This window comes from Mandrillus leucophaeus, unplaced genomic scaffold (assembly GCF_000951045.1).
Source record: "Mandrillus leucophaeus isolate KB7577 unplaced genomic scaffold, Mleu.le_1.0 Scaffold3, whole genome shotgun sequence".
Taxonomy (NCBI): Eukaryota; Metazoa; Chordata; class Mammalia; order Primates; family Cercopithecidae; genus Mandrillus; species Mandrillus leucophaeus.
The window spans coordinates 2910155-2927772 of record NW_012103142.1 but is presented as its reverse complement, the minus strand read 5'-3'; the positions used below and the strand labels follow the sequence as shown (position 1 = coordinate 2927772).

The following is a 17618-nucleotide window of genomic DNA, read 5'->3' as shown; positions in this document are numbered from 1 at the left end:
TTTTGTTCGATTATTTACGCAGCAATGGGATTGCTGGATAGCTCTATTTTTAGTTTTCTGAGGGACCTCCAAACTGTTCTCCATGGTGGTTGTAACCAGTTTACATTCCTACCAACGGTGCATGAAGGTTCCCTTTTCTCCATATCCTTGCCAGCATTTGTTATTGCCTATCTTTTGGACGTAAGCCATTTTAACTAGGGTGAGATGCTCTCATTGTAGCTTCGATTTGCCTCTCTCTGATGGTCAGTGATGTTGAGCACCTTTTCATATGTCTCTTTGCCATTTGCATGTGTTTTGAGAAATGTCTATTCAAATCTTTGGCCCATTTTTTGATCAGATTATTAGATTTTTTTTCCTATAGAGTTGCTTGAGCTCCTTTTATATTCTGGTTATTCCCCTGTCAGATGGGTAATTTGCAAATATTTTCTCCCATTCTATGGGTTGTCTCTTCACTTTGTTGATTGTTTTCTTTGCTGTGCAGAAGCTGTTTAACTTCATGTTATCCCATTTGTCCATTTTTGTTTTGGTTGCCTGTGCTTGTGAGGTATTGCTCAAGAAAATTTTTGCCCAGACCAGTGTCCTGGAGATTTTCGCAAATGTTTCCTTATAGTATCTTCAAAAGTTTGAGATCTTAGATTTCAGTCTTTGATCTATTTTGATTTGATTTTTATGTATTATGGGAGATAGGAATTGAGTTTCATTTTTCTGCATATGGGTATCTAGTTTTCCCAGCAACATTTTTGACTGCCTGTATCTTGAAAAGTTGCTGTAGTTTTTTTTGATTGGTTGATCTGTCTTTCCACTTAGGGTAAGAATAGTTTACACACTACAGTTAACAGTGTTATAATATTCTGTGTTTTTCTGTATATTTACTGGTGAGTTTTGTACCTTCACATGATTACTTATTGCTCATTAATGAGTTTTTCTTTCTGATTGAAGAAAGATTTTCTTTCTTTAAGATTTCTTGTAAGGACAGGTCTGGTGTTGATAAAATCCCTCAGCTTTTTTTTTTTTTAGTCCCTCAGCTTTTGTTTCTTGTGGGAAAGTCTCCCCTCCCTCTCCCCAGTATTTGCCTGGGGATCAGTGGGCCTCCTGTATCTGGATGCCTTAACTCACTTGTCAGACTTGGGAAATTTTTATCTACTATAAGAAAAAATTTATTCATTTAATTAATTAATTATTATTATTATTTAGAAACAGGGTCTCTGTTGCTCAGGTAGAAATGAAGTGGTGCCATCATAGCTTGTTGCAACCTTTAACTCCTGGGCTCAAGCAGTCCTCCTGCCCTAGCCTCCTGAGTAGCTGAGACTACAGGCACACACCACCAGGCTCAGCTAATTTTTTTTATTTCCTTATATTTATCTGACTAGAATATTTCAGAGGACCCGTCTTCAAGTTCTCAGATTCTTCTGCTTGTCCTAGTCTATTATTGAAGCTTTCGAATGTATTTTGTATTTCCTTGAATAAATTTTTTATTTAATTTATTAATTTATTTGAGACATGGTCTCACTGTGTCACCCAGGCTGGAATGCAGTGGTATGATCACAGCTCACTGCAGCTTCAATCTCCTGGGCTCAAGCGATCCTCCTGCCTCAGCCTCCTGAGTAGCTGGGACCCCAGGTGCATGCCAACACACTTATCTAATTTTTTTTAGTAGAGACAAGGTCTCACTATGTTGCCCAGGCTTGTCTCGAACTCCTGGGCTCAAGCACCTTAGCCTCCAAAAGTGCTAGGATTACAGATGTGAGCAACTGTGCCCTGCTTCAATGAGTTTTTTAATTCTAGAATTTCTGGGGTTTGTTGTTGTTGTTAAGGTATCTGTCACCTTGGTAAATTTCTCATTCAAAATCTTGAATGGATTTTCTGATTTCCTGGTATTGATTTTCAGATTTCTCTTGCATCTAATTAAGCTTCTTTAAAATGAATATTTTGATGTATTTGGCATTTCAAGGGATTCTTTTTTGTTCAGATCTGTTGCTGGACAATTGTTGTGGTCCTTTGGTGCTGTCATATTTACCTGTTTATGTTTTCTGTGTCTTCCATTGATATCTGCATGTTTGTTGCAGTAGTCACTTGTTTCAATTTTTTTGAAATTGCTTTCGTAGGGGAGAATATTTTTCTGAAGTTGTATATATGTCGTTGGTTAAGTAAGATACTTTTTGATTTTGATTTTGGGTACCACTGGTAGTATGGTTTTTGTATAACTTTTTTAGCAGTACACAGGGTCAGGGGTATCTGCAGTTTCCTCTGTGGCTTAGGGTACAGTTTAGGTTGTGGTGAGGTTTTGCTGGGGACTTGGATGCCAACTGAGCCAGTCTTTGAACCCTGATGGTGGCATTAGTGGGCTGAGTGTTCCTGTTTTTAGGCCCCAGAGCAGTTTACGTTGGTTCCCGTGTTAATGGGTCTTGGAGGGGTGAATTCTTGGGTCTCTGACTGGGTATATGTGCAGGTTCTCAGGCCCCTGGGCAGCTGGTATAATGTGGGGGATGGCAGTTAGAGTGGTGGAGCAACCCGCTGGGACCCAAGCAGTCTGTGGTGTTGTTGTTGTTAGCTGTGATGGGTCAGAGGGGGCTAGTCCCTAGTTTTACAGCCGCTCATAGCAGGGCAATGGATATTTTCCTAAGTGTGCTTAGAGAAGCTTGGTCTCTGCTGTCCGTCTTCCAGCTGGGTGGCAGTTGCAGCCGTGTCACCCAAGGGCAGCGCATAGCCCAGCTGTAAACTCTCAAAATGATGCCAGCTGTTGGCCTGTGACTGAAAGGGTAGGTTCCCTCTCAAATGAACAGCATGGGCAAGAAACTGTGGGGAGTTATGGTACACTCAAGTCTCAGTCTCACAGAAGCCTGTTTTCTTAGTTATGCATAGGAGAGCCTGGTTTCCCTGTCCCTCCTTAGCCAAATGGCAGCTACAGCCAGGTCAGCCCGAAAGGGCAAGGCACAACCTAGCATTAAACTCTGAAAATAGCACTTTATGCCTGGGACCAGAGAAGGGAGGGTCCCTCTTAGGCCAGCAGCACGGGGAAGGAGCTGTGGGGAATGTGGTCCACTCACATCTTGGTCTCAACAGCAGCCCATGGCAGGGTGATGGGGACCCTCCCAGGAGTGCATGAGAGTGCTAGCCTCCCCTCTCCTTCCTCAGAGCAGTGGAGTGACAGCAGCTGTGTCTGCAGATCCCTGGTATCAAGGCTGTCAAAATGGCACCCAGCTGAAGCCGCTTAGACTCAGATGCCTGTGGGATTCTCTTTGGGTTCCCTTTTTGGAGCAACATCTGTCCAAACTTTAGGCAGTTCTGTATGTCAGGCCTGAGGCCCTAGTTGGTTCAAGGTTTCTCCCATAACCAAGGTCATAAAACCCATTTTCAGAATGTGGAATGCTGGGGATTTCTCTCTTACTGTATGCCCATGCCAGTTTTCTCAAGCCCTTTCCTTACTTCTGCTGCTTCCTGTCACTTCTCTGGTGAATCCTAGCATTCATTCCTGGACAATCTGTTCAAAATGTGGGTATCTTCTGACTGTTCTAGTTCCTTTCTGTGGAGGAGGCACATACTACCTGTGTCTAGTCGGCCATTTTAAATGTAAGTCAAGTCATATATTCTCTAAACTTTGCAGTGGCTCCCTTCAGAATGAATACCAAAGTCCTTACCCACACACCACCAAGCAAAGAGAACTTACTCTTCCTTCTGCTTGGAATCCTCTTCACGTACAACTCCTTCATTTTCTTTAAGTTTTTACCCAGATATCACTTATCAGGGAGATCTTCCCCCCTAAACACCTAATGTAATTAACAAACTGCCACTCCCCAAACACATACCTTTATCATATTCACTGATGTATTTGCCTACTCTTCCTTTCTCCCTGTAACTTTTTTTTCTCCACAACACTTAACACAACTTAATATTGTATGTTTATTTGCTTAATAAGCCTCTCAATAGAATGTACATCATATCACAACAAGTCTACTCTGTTAATTCATTCCCACCCTGTGATAACCCGTTAGTCCATTCGTGAAGGCAACCCCTCATGACCCAGCCACCTCTTAAAGGCTTAAAGGTCCCACCTGCTAGTAGTACTCTGAACATCGGATATGAAGTTTCAATATTAGTTTCAAAGGGGACAGACATTCAAACCATAGCAGTGTCTCTGCATTTAAAATGACTGCGTTCTTGGCTCACACCTGTAATCCCAGCACTTTGGGAGGCTGAGGCGGGCGGATCACGAGGTCGGGAGATCGAGACCATCCTGGCTAACACAGTGAAACCCCGTCTCTACTAAAAATACAAAAAAGAAATTAGCCGGACTTGGTGGCGGGCACCTGTAGTCCCAGCTACTCGGGAGGCTGAGGCAGGAGAATGGCGTGAACCCAGGAGGTGGAGCTTGCAGTGAGCCGAGATCACACCACTGCACTCCAGCCTGGGTGACAGAGCAAGACTCCATCTCAAAAGAAAAAAAATAACTATGTTCTTTTCACCCATTCACTCATTCAGCAAACATATTGGCACATACTCTGATGTAGGCATTAGGACACAGTGGTGAACAATACATGTGTGTTGCACCCCATTGGATTCAGATTGGATCTCACTTCTTGATCTCTTCAGCACATCAGCATAGGGCATTCAGTAATGGAATTTTACATAATTTTTAATGAGCTGTATTATTTAAAATATTAAAAATACAGTCAACTTTTGAACAACATAGGTTTGAACTACACAAGTCCACTTATACACAGATTTTTTTTAACCAAACAAGGATCGAAAACAGTATTCGAGGAATGTGAAATGCACATATATGGAGGGCTGGCTTTTTGTATATTTGAGTTCTGGGCCAACTGTGAAACTTGAGTTTGCACAGATTTTGTTATGCTCGGGGAATTCGGAAACTAATCCCCGAAGTACACTGAGGGACCACTGTACTAAGCTTTTTATTCTTTTTTTCTTTTTCTTTTTCTTTTTCTTTTTTGCTTATCAGGCATGCATTTATTTACACAGGGGGGAGACAGTGAGTTATTGAAGCTTTTATTTAAAAATTTGCGTACTTCTTTCACCAGTTTTTCACTCCCCATAACAGTATTTACCTTTATATTACTAATAACAGGTTATATTACTCCAATTTTGTTTTCAGTGTTACATATTATTTTTTTCCTCCTGGAAAATGGGACTTATCTAGCATCACAGCACAAATTCCTCATTTCCCCAATGTAATCTAATTTTTGGCTACATGATCATTCCATGTTTATATCATTGAGACTCTAGTGCTATCCTCAGCTGAACTGAGCATATATTGTGGTTCCTTTTCCTTTCTGAACCTTTCCATGGTTTCCTTCCATTCTGAAACATGTTATAAAACATAACATAATGAAACATAACATGTTTCATTTGCTTAGTTTTCTTTGTACTGTTGATCACTTAATTCAATCCCATACTTTTACCCAGTGTTGTAAATACACTTTAATATGTACAGATACATTGGGTGTTCTTTCTACTATTATCTTTCTAAAGCGCTCTATCCTAGAACCTGGAGTCTTCTAATCTCTGTTCATCTGATTGGGTTGCCCTGTAGGTCTGCTACATAACTATCATTTGGGATTTCCCTTCACTGTCATCCTGGAAATTTATTATTTTCTCTCTATATATATCCCCTGTTTTCTGTGTCTCCTTTCTTTCTTGGTTTATGTCATCTTTTTTGTAGAGTACATGCAACATAAAATAGTTTCCTGAGAAAGGGTATGAGATTGGGTGAGAGAAGGGTAGGATTTGCACATCTGATCGTCTTTATTCTGCTTTCACACTCAGTTTCCTATGTAGAGAATTCTAGGTTAGAAAACATTTTCTTTCAGAATGTCATTGCTCCATTGCTTTCTAGTTTCCAGTCTTGATGGTACTAAAGACCGATGCCATTCTAATTCTTAATCTTTCTATGAAACCTTTTCCCCCAGTGGAAGTAACATAATTTCATAGTGATGTGCCGCACTCAGCCTGTTTTCACCTCTCATACTAAAGATTTGATGTTCACTTTCAACATTGAAACTCTGATTCTTTGGTTTTGAATCTTAATTTTTTTTTTTTAGGTGACAAAGTGTCACAGTTAAAAAGAGTAATCTTTCAGAAAGCCATATTTATGAATGAAAATAAAATGTCTAGTATGTACTTAAAATCTGGTGTAGGTGCAGTGGCAGGGTTGGGATACAGTTGAAAATAGACTGGCAATGAGTGGTAATTGCTTTGTGACACTAGTATAATAAATGGCATGGGGTTCATGATTCTTTCTACTTTTGTATATATTTGAAATTTTCCATGATAAAAATAAATGAATAATGAAGGAAAAAAGAAGCTTAGTATGAGTCATATACAGGAAACAAAATTCAGTTATTCAAATGTGATAGAAAAGTGTGGAAGACGATTCTCTAATCCCATTGAAATTTAAAAACAGGGAACCGTGTTTGTGAAAAGAGGAAATTACACAGAGAAAGCCTTCAGGTAGAAAACTAGTATAGACCAGGGCTTCAAAGGGTACTAGATGAAATTTGACTAAAACAGCAAAAAGTACTCTAGGTAGAACATCAACATCACCAATAAAGGCACAGAAAGATACTTATTAAAGACAAGTATAGTAAATTGCAAGGTTAAAGAGTTTGGATTCCTTGGTGTGGTAGCTCACGCCTGTAATCCCAGCACTTTGGGAGGCCAAGGCGGGTGGATCACTTGAGCCCAGGAGTTTTGAGTCCAGCATGGGCAACATAGCAAGACCTCATCTTTACTAAAACAATTTTTAAAAAGAATAAAGCTGTTGTTGTTTCCTAGCTTTATTTTATTTATGTTTCCTAGCTGTTGTAAACCTGTATATCTATATTAAGTTTAGGCTCATTTGTTTGTAAAAATAATTTGGAGTAGCTGTGTGTAAGGCAAAGGATTGTTGGAGCTAATAACATAAAAATGCTGTTTAAGAAATAAGCAAAGTGAGAACTTTGGTTTGGGAAAAACTTCAGAGAGTTCGTTTTCATCTTCATTGTTAAGCAGTATTGACTTGTACTTTTTAGAATGAAGTTTAAAATACTGTTTGCTTCATTTTCTCAGCACAAACATTTCACTGAAGATATTCAAACAAGGCAGTATCGTTCCTTGGAAGTTCTGATAGGATCTGGCTATAATACCCCTGCTGACATTTGGAGCACAGCATGCATGGTAATGTTTTTTCCCCTTGGCTTTCACTTGTTAAGTGGTACATATCTTGCCCTGTTTGCTAATTTCAGTAAACCAGCAAATTAACTAGCAGAAAAGAACGTAACACAGATGACTTACCATAGGAATTCTAAATTCTGTGTCTAGAGAGGTCCGAATTCAAAAATCTGTCTGGCATTTCATTTGGTTACTGCCAAGTTCCTGCTAGGTGAAGGAACTAAATGTTTCTTACTACAGATTGTTGGGGGGAAAAATAATGAAAATAACTACTAAGAGGTGTTGTGGTTTTGATTAGGAGATTACAAGTGTCTTTGCATTTTTAGCACTCATCTGTTTTCAGATCAGAGAAACCCCTGGAAACTGCTTCATTTTGTACAATTCTGCAGCTCCTCAGATATCTTTGTAGCTCCCAAGATGTGAAGTCCAATCATTCATAGATTCGTAAATGGCTATTTAGTCCCCGGCAAGCAACTATTCTAGTGGTCAGATTTAGTTGATCATAAATGATTTCCTACTAATAGCCTCATGTTGGAATGTGTTACATTGTTTCTTAAAATGTATTATACTCCTTAATATCTTTAATCACCACAATTTCTAACCGTGTTTGTTTACTTGTTTCTCTTCTGTGTTGTAAGCCCCGTACTGTCAGGAATCATGGCTGTTATGTATTCATTGCCTGACACATTTTGAGTGATCGCTTACAATGTAGTTCCGATGCTAACTACCCAGAGTTATCGCACCCTTCATAGGTTAAGAGCATGGTTCCCCACAAGATTGCTCTCACTTCAGACACTAACCACAAGCCTCAGGATCCACAAGCCACCTGTACTTCTAACCAACTGGCTACAAATTAAGAGGTTTGCATTACCCCCCTCAGAAAGTGCTAAGCTTGCTATAGTTTGTTTATAAAGAATACAAATCAGGACACACAGGGGATAGTCTGAGAGGGTACTAAACATGAAGCTTCTATGTCCTCAGGACTTGTCACCCTCCTGGCACATTGATGTGTGTCACCACCGAGGGATGCTCACCCAAGCTTCAAGTGTTCAGAGTTTTATTGAGATGCCATTAATTAGGTATTGATTGAATCACTGGCCATGTGATTGAGCTCAGTCTTCAAGCTTTCCCTCCCTTCCCTGGAGGTTGGGAAGTTGGAAAGCCCCAATCCTCTGATCATGTGGTTGGTCTTTCCCGTATGTCCAACCTTGATCTTAAAACTATGTAGCGGCTGGCCGCAGTGGCTCATGCCTGTAATCCCAGCACTTTGGGAGGCTGAGGCAAGTGGATCACTTGAGGTCAGGAGTTTGAGACCAGCCTGACCAACATGATGAAACCCTATCTCTACTAAAAATTAGCCAGATGTGGTGCATGCCTATAATCCCAGCTACTTGGGAGGCTGAGGCAGGAGAATCGCTTGAACCTGGGAGACACAGGTTGCAGTGAGCCAAGATCACACCATTGCACTCCAGCCTAGGCAACAAGAACGGAACATCAAAAATCCAACTATATAGGGCCCCAGCATGAGTCACTTTGTTAATATAAACTTAGATATGGTCCAAGAGACCCACCATGGATAAAGACACCTACCTCTTGGAAATTCCAAGGGTTTAGTGAAGGGGTGGCCTGCCCCTCCACACCTGTGGGTGTTTCTCGTTAGGTGGAAAGAGAGACTTGAGAAAAGAAATGAGACACAGTGACAAAGTATAGAGGAAGAAAAAGTGGGCCCAGGGGACCAGCGCTCAGGATACAGAGGACCCCCGCCTGCACTGGTCTGTGAGTTCCCTCAGTATTTATTAGTCATTATCTTTACCATCTCAGAAGAAGGGAAGTGGCAGGACAATAGGGTCATAGTAGGGAGAAGGTCAGCAGTAAGACATAGGAATAAAGATCTGTGTGACTTGAATAAGTTTAAGGAAAAGTGCTGTGCCTTGATATGGATATGTAAACATCTCCATAAACTTTTTTAGTGCATAAAGAGCAGCATTGCCGCTAGCACATCCCACCTTCAGCCCTAAGGTGGTTTTCTCCCATCTCAGTAAATAGAATGTGCAATGAAGTTTTACACCGAGAGGTTCCATTGCCCAGGGACGGGCTGGAGACAGATGCCTTTCTCTATCTTAACTGCCAAGAGGCCTTCTTTCCTCTTACACTAATCCTCCTCAGCACAGACCCTTCACGGGTGTCAGGCTGGGGGACAATCCAGTCTTTCCCTTCCCACAAGGCCATATTTCAGACCATCACATGGGGAGAAAACTTGGACAATACCTGGCTTTCCTAGGCAGAGGTCCCTGCGACTTTCCGCAGTGTCCCTGGGTACTTGAGATGAAGAGAATGGTGATGACTTTTTTTTTTTTTTTTTTTGGGACAGAGTCTTGCTCTATCGCCCAGGCTGGAGTGCAGTGGCATGATCTTGGCTCACTGCAAATTCCGCCTCCCCCTGCCTCAGCCTCCCGAGTAGCTGGGACTACAGGCACCTGCCACCACACCCAGCTAATTTTTTCGTATTTTTAGTAGAGACGGGGTTTCACTGTGTTAGCCAGGATGGTCTCAATCTCCTGACCTCGTGATCCATCCACCCACTTTGGCATCCCAAAGTGCTGGGATTGCAGGTGTGAGCCACCGTGCCGGGCCCATATCATTGGTCTTTAAAGCTGATGGACTGTCTGAAGTAAGGTTTTAATATTGTTGCACAAAATGAAAGAATATTGGAATAAAATCTCAGGCTTCTTTCTTGCCACACTTTAAAGCTTTGTATTTTGAGGAATTTTATTTGAGTTAATTTGCTATAGAAAATTATAAATGATGGAGATGCCACCAGCTATAAAGTGTACCTGGTTAATAGATGGCATCTGATTTATTAAAATGTGGATTTGCTAAGATGTAGTTTTTAGTAGTGGATTAATTGTTTACTGTAAGAAGATGAGGACTTTTTTTTCTTATTCCACATTTCTATTTTGTTTGGGGGCAGTAGATCCTGCTTGATATTTAATAAAGTATTTCTAATGTCAGGCTTAAGAAGTAAGGCTGAAAGATAAAGGTGTCATTAATCTTGCCTCATAGTTCTGGACCCACTCACATGTCAGAATTTTCTTCATCAAGGAACGCAAGGTACTTACCTGACATGAGACAATATCATGAAAAATTGAGCTCCATTTGATCCTCAAATTTTATTTTGCCAGTCGACATAGAAAAACAAAATGTTGCTTTAAATTTGATCATAGAGGCCAGGCGTGGTGGCTCACGCCTGTAATCCCAGCACTTTGGGAGGCTGAAGCGGGCAGATCACAAGGTCAGGTGATCGAGACCATCGTGGCTAACACTGTAAAACCCCATCTCTACTAAAAAATACAAAAAAAAAGTTAACCGGGCATGGTGGCGGGCGCCTGTAGCCCCAGCTACTCGGGAGGCTGAGGCAGGAGAATGGCGTGAACCTGGCAGGCGGAGCTTGCAGTGAGCCGAGATCGCGGCACAGCACTCCTGCCTTGGTGACAGAGCGAGACTCCGTCTCAAAAAAAAAAAAAAAAAAAAAATTGATCGTAGAGCAAAAATTCTGGAATATCAGAAGTGCCTGAAGAGATGGATCATCCTGCATCCAAAGTAATTAATGGATGGAAAGATTAGAACCCTCTCTGAGAGGTAATGAGATAAACAAGTTGAGATTGCCTACCACATTGATGACTGAGGAATAGATAGAAGGGCAATTATAAAAAGGGAAAAGGGGACCCAGGTGTGGTGGCTTATGATTGTAATTCCAGCACTTTGGGAGGCTGAGGCAGACACATTACTTGGGGTCACAAGTTCAAGACTAGCCTAGCCAACATGGAGAAACCCTGTCTCTACTAAAAATACAAAAATTAACTGGTCGTGGTGGCACATGCCTGTAATCCCAGCTCCTCGGGAGGCTGAGGCACAAGAATCTTTTGAACCTGGGAGGCAGAGGCTGCAGTGAGCTGAGATCACACCACTGCACCCCAGCCTGGGCAACAGAGCAAGACTCTGTTTCAAAAAGTGGGGGGTGGAAAGGAGAAAATATTTGTGTAGAACATGACAGAGTGAGACTCTGTCTCAAAAAAAAAAAAAAAAGAAAATTTCGAACATTGGAGTCAGGACAGGTAGGACCATAACTGGCAGGATGAGATTATCTTCTTCTCTGGCCTTTGAATGCCCTTCCTCCCGCTGTGGGGAAGTATGTTTATAGTCCCCAGTTGTCTTCCTTTTCTGGTAAATTCCTCTTTTGAAGTGATTGCTTTCTGGCATATGTTCCTTTTCTTCACCTTTTGCTCTCTGAAATTCAGGACAGGATTTGTGGGACTCCCATGGGCACTTGTGAGAGGTTCGGTGAGTATAGCTACACATATTTAGGACATGGGGTGAAGTGCATGTCTTTGTCAACCCCAGAAGTTGGCCAATTACTAATCAAGGGAAAGGTTAGGGGAAAAACTAGAGAATATGCAGTCATCCCTCAATGTCCTCAGGGGATTGGTTCTAAGACCCCTTGCAGATACCAAAATCCACAGGTGTTCAAGTACTTTACATAAAATGGCGTAGTGTTTGCGTATAACATATATAACCGTATGGCCTCTGTATACTTAAATTGTTTCTAGATTACTTATAATACCTAATATAATATAAATGTTATGTAAAGTTGTTGTACCATATTTTTTTAACTTGGTTTTTTTGTTGTTGTTTCGTTTTGTTTTTTTTAGGGATGGGATCTTGCTCTGTTGCCCAGGCTGGAGTGCAGTGGTGTGATCATAACTCAATATAACCTCAAACTCCTGGGTTCAAGGGATCCTACCACCTCACTCCCGAGTAGCTAGGACTATAGGCATGTGCCACCCACTTGGCTCATTTTTAAATTTTTTTCTCATAGAGACCAGGTCTTGCTATGTTGCACAGACTGGTCTCAAACTGCTGGCTTCAAACGATCCTGCTACCTCAGCCTCCCAAAGCACTGGGATTACAGGCATGACTCACTGTGCCTGTCCTTTACTTGTTTTTTTATTGTGCTGTTGTTGCCGTTTCTGAATATTTTTAATCTGCAGTCAGTTGAATCTGAGCATGTGGAACCTCAGACACCCAGGGCTGACTAACTTAATTCTTGGTCAGATGTTTCAGTAAGGGAGTGAATCTTTCAGAAATGGGATCCAAAGGGGTTTATCCGTAACTGTCTTTGTCTAGAATTCTTAAGGCTACTAAAATCCTTAAACTATCAAAATCCAAAGTGTAGTAATTTAACCCAAGAGCTCTTTCTCCATCATCACCAATTCACAATCTGAGCTGCCTGAATGAAAAGGCAGAAATGTCTGCAGGTGGTTATAACTTCTAGCACTATGCACAATAGCTGTTTAGATTTCACCAAAGATTGTCACCTTTGTTCAACAGCAATAAGTCAGTGGAGGCCAGATTTTGAATGCTATTTTAGTAAGTAATATTTTGAGTTCTTTTTGTACAATTTCCTTATCCTATACAATGAAAGCTATAGGTTTGCTTTTATTTATTTTTTTGTTTTTGCTGCCATAGTGTTCCGCTAAACAGAGGTAATACAAACACCAAAAAACAGAGTATAATCTCATCTCTTTCACTGTTCTATAATAAAATCACTAGGACCTGTGTCTTTATAGTAGATTCCTGCAGTTGGTATGTGCAGAAGTATCTGGATCCCAGGCATTGCTGTCAGTGAAGGTAAAGGAGAGCTGGGTATTTGCTGTATTCAAGAGATGGGAGTGATTAAATGCACAGCTCCCAAAGTTAGACATTCTAAACAGGGAAAGAAGCAGGAGGAATTGAGAGAGGCAAGCATTTGTTCCCCAGGAATGATGGCGTTATAGTTAATTAACTATAGGACCTTCATTATAACCCCAGTGACTAGCACACAGTTGAGAGGAAGGCTTTAAGCTGACACCAGCCGGGGTGCACTAGATCCCTGGGGCAAGATAGTCTCCATTTTAATCATTCATAGCTTGTACGGTCTGTTCACGTAACTGGATGTTGGAATATTTATTTTAGGCATGCTTTGATTACCAAAGAAAAATTAAAGCTTTAAGTCTATAGTAGTACCTTGCCCTTATTGTTTACTTTTTGTCTATATTAATTAATGAGAACTTAAATGGATAGGCCTTTCCTCTTAACTGAAAAAGGACTCAGCCCTTGGCCCTCTTCTCTCTCTTCCTGGGGGATTTCATCAAGTCCCATGATGTCTCTAGCCTCAGCTCATCTCTATACTTAATCCAACTTTTTATGTCCAACTGTCTGCTTGACAACTCCATTTGAATATCTGATAAATATCTTAAATGTAACATTTTCAAAATAGAGTGCTTGGTTCACCCTACACATCCTGTTTTTGTAAATTATCCCCCTGTTCACCCAGCAACTCAGACTAAAAGCTTAGAACCTGAACCTTTTAGGTTAATTCTTAATTCTGTTTTCCTCTGTCTACATCTAGTCCATCAGCTGTTTTTATGTGTTTTACCTTCAGAACATATCCAATACCAGCTAGGTGCAGCTCATACCTGTAATCTCAGCACTTTGGGAGGCTGAGGCAGGTGGATCACCTGATATCAGGAGTTCAAGACCAGCCTGGCCAACCTGATGAAACCCTGTCTCTACCAAAAATACAAAAATTAGACGGATGTGGTGGTATGCAACTGAAATCCCAGCTACTGGGGAGGCTGAGGCATGAGAATTGCTTGAACCCAGGAGGCAGAGATTGCAGGGAGCCAAGACTGCACCACAGCCTGAGTGACAGAGCGACACCCTGTCTCCAAAAAAAAAAAAAAAAAATCCAATACCAACCACTTTTTACTTTTTCCATTAACTCATTATAACCCATGCCATCATCATTTCACAAATGGATCAATACAGTGACCTCCTAATTTCCTTTCTCTGCTTCTGTTTTTCTCCCTTCATGTCACATTATCACATAGTGGCCTGAGTGGTCTTAAGTGTTAATCAAATCATATTACTCCCCTGTTTTAAATCCTCTAATTGCATCTATTCCACTCAAAGTCCTATTTTCTTTCCCTAGTCTTGTGAAGCTCATTCTTACCTTGGACCTTTGGACGTGCTTTCTCGTTCACCTTATGCAGGTCTTTGTTCAACAGAATCTCTTTAGAGATATCTTCCTGGCGACTTTATTTGAAATAACCCCCACTTTATCACTTTTCTTTGTCACATAGAACTTGTGACTCCCTGAAATACATGGGGTTTTTTTATGTTTGCTTTCTATATGAGGCAGGGAAATTGTCTGTGATTCTTAAATAGGAAAGGGATATGTGCAGTAGACATATGCATTTTGGAAAAGTTCTTCAGCAATTCTTACGTACACCTTTGATACAGAACCATTTATTTGCTTTGACTAATATAATTTACAGCTGTGTTAAGACTGGAAAAACGCTACTTTTAAAACTGGAAGTGAGTGGTAGAATATATTTAGTAACAACAAAAAAACTAATAACTGAACTCGGGAGTTTCCCAACCGTCCTTTTTGACCTGTGGCTATTGTAACCCTCTTTCATCCTTTCTAGTGCTGAAACATTGCTTCCTTGCTGTTAAGACATCTTTCCTTTGCTTCATTCCCCTGCTATTGGTTGTTTGCAGAGCACTAACCACTAGGACTGAGTACTTAATTATGTTACTTCTCCATATCAAGAGGAGCAGTAAGTAGACTTCTAAACAAAATTTGAACAAAACTTGGCATATCTGGTTTGAAATGAGTTTCAAAGCCACCTTCAACTTAGTATCTTCATGATTTGAGCAATTAAATATGGTTAGTAACAGAAATAAAGTGTGAATGATACTCATCAGATATTTCTAGAAATATTGTTATAGTTAAAACTAAATTTACTTTTTCCCTTTTTTTGTCTTTTTTAACTCTTTAATCATTATCTCCCCATTATCTTCACCCCCCAGCCTCTGTAACCACCATTCCGCTCTCTGCTTCTATGAGTTCAATTGTTTTAGATTTCACATATAAGTGAGAGTGTTGCAGTATTTGTCTTTCCGTGCCTGGCTTATTTCACTTCATATTATGTTTTCCAATTCCATCCATGTCATTGCAAATGACTGAATTTCCATCTTGTTTTTAAGGCTGAATAGTATTCCATTCCATTGTGCATACAAGTTGAATATCCTGAATCTGAAACACTTGGTACCAGTTTCAGTTTGGGAAATTTTTTAGATTTTGGAATATTTGCAGAATACATACTGTCTGAACATTTCTAATCCAAAAATCTAAACTTCGAAATGCTCCAAATGAGCATTTCCTTTGCATGTCGTGTCAATTTTGGATTTTGGAGCAACCTGTATATACCACATTTTATTGTCTGTTTATCTGATCTGTATAGACTCAACTTAGATTGATTTTAAAATCAACTTAGGTTGATTCCATAACTTGATTATTGTGAATAGTGCTGCCGTGAATATGGGAATGCAGACATCACTTAAACAAACTGATTTTAAATCTTTGAGGTAAATATCCAGAAGTGGGATTGCTGGATCATATGGTAACTCTACTTTTAGATTTTTAAAGAACCTCCATATAGTTTTCCATGAGGGTTGTACTAATTTACATTCCCACCAATAACATTCAAGACTTCCCTTTGCTCCACATTCTCACCAACACTAAATCTTTCATCTTTGTGATAACAGACATTCTGACAGATATGAAATGATATCTCATTTTGGTTTTAATTTGCATTTCCCTAATGATTAATGATGTTGAGCTATTTTTTTAGTAGATCTGTTGGCCATTTGTGTGTCTTCTTTTCAGAAATGTGTATTTAGGTCCTTTGCCTGTTTTTTAGTAGGGTTTTTGTTTGTTTGTTTTCTTGCTATTGAGTTGAGTTCCATATTATTTTGGATATTAACCCCTATCAGATGTATAGCATGCAAATATTGTTTCCCATCCCATAGGTTATCTGTACACACTATTGTTTCCTTTGCTGTACAGAAGTTTTTTGGTTTGATGTTATCCCATTTGTCTGTATTCGCTTTTGCTCCCTGGGCTTTTGGGGTCAAATCCAAAAAAATCGTTGCTCAGATCAATGTCATGTGGGTTTCCCCCTTGTTTTCTTCTGGTAGTTTTTCAATTTCAGGTCTTATGTTTAAGTCTTTCATCCATTTTGATTTTTGTATTCGGAGTGCAATTTCATTCTTTTTATATCCAGTTTTTCCAACACCATTTATTGAAGAGACCATCCTTTTCCCATTCTGTATTCTTGGGATTTTTGTCAAAGATCACTTGACCATACATGCATGGGTTCATTTCTTTTTTTTTTTTTGAGTCGGAGTCTCACTCTGTTGCCCAGGCTGGAGCACAGTGGCACGATCTCGGCTCACTGCAAGCTCCGCCTCCTGGGTTCACACCATTCTCCTGCCTCAGCCTCCCCAGCAGCTAGGACTACAGGCGCACGCCACCGTGCCCAGCTAATTTTTGTATTTTTAGTAGAGACAGGGTTTCACCATGTTAACCAGGATGGTCTCAATCTCTTGACCTTGCGATCCACCTGCCTTGGCTTCCCAAAGTGCTGGGATTATAGGTGTGAGACACCGCGCCCAGCCGCGTGGGTTCATTTCTGGGCTCTCTATATTGTTCCTTTGGTCTATGCTTCTGCTTTTTTTGCCAGGACCATGCTGTTTTAATTACTATAGCTTTGTAGTATAGTTTGAAAGTAGGTAGTGTGACGCTTCCAGCTTTGTTCTTGTTTTGAGACAGGGTCTCATACTGTCACTCAGGCTGGAGTGCAGTGGCACAATCATGGCTGTCTTCAGCCTTCGCCTCCTGGGCTCAAGCGATCCTCCCACCTCAGCCTCCCAAGTAGCTGGGACTACAGGTGCGCCCCACCACATCCAATTATTTTTGTATTTTTTGTAGAGATGGGGTCTCCTTGTGTTGCCCAGGCTGGTCTCAAACTCCTGGGCTCCAGTGATCTGCCTGCTTCAGCCTCCCAAAGTGCTGGGATTACAGGCATAAGCCACCACGCCCAGCCCAGCTTTCTTCTTTGTGTTCGTGACTGCCTTGGCTATTTGGGATTTTTTGTGATTGCATGTGAATTTTAGGATTGTTTTTTCTGTTTCTATGAAAAATAACATCGCAACTGTGATAGAGATTGCATTGAATCTGATAGATCACTTTGAGTAGTGTGGACATTTTAACAATAGTAAGGCCAGGCACGGTGGCTCACACCTCTAGTCCCAGCATTTTGGGAGGCCAAGGCAGATGGATTGTGTGAGACCAGCCTGGGCAACATGGCAAAATCCCATCTCTACAAATAATTTAAAAATTAGCCGAGTGTGGTGATTCATGCTACTTGGGAGGCAGAGGTGGGAGAATCACCTGAGATCAGGAGGCAGAGGTTACAGTAAGCCAAGATTGCACCACTACAGTCCAGCCTGGGTCACGGAGCAAGACCCTCTCTCATAAAATTAAATTAAATTAAAATTAAAAT

At 40.7% G+C, this 17618-nt stretch overlaps 1 protein-coding gene across 1 annotated transcript in view; it reads left to right on the top strand.

Annotated features, from left to right (window-relative positions):
• The window catches only part of SRPK1 (SRSF protein kinase 1), a 68980-nt gene that overhangs the window by 36717 nt on the left and 14645 nt on the right, over positions 1–17618 (top strand). The window contains 1 exon segment of the mRNA XM_011986577.1: positions 7066–7173. Coding sequence (XP_011841967.1) covers positions 7066–7173 — 108 coding nt within the window.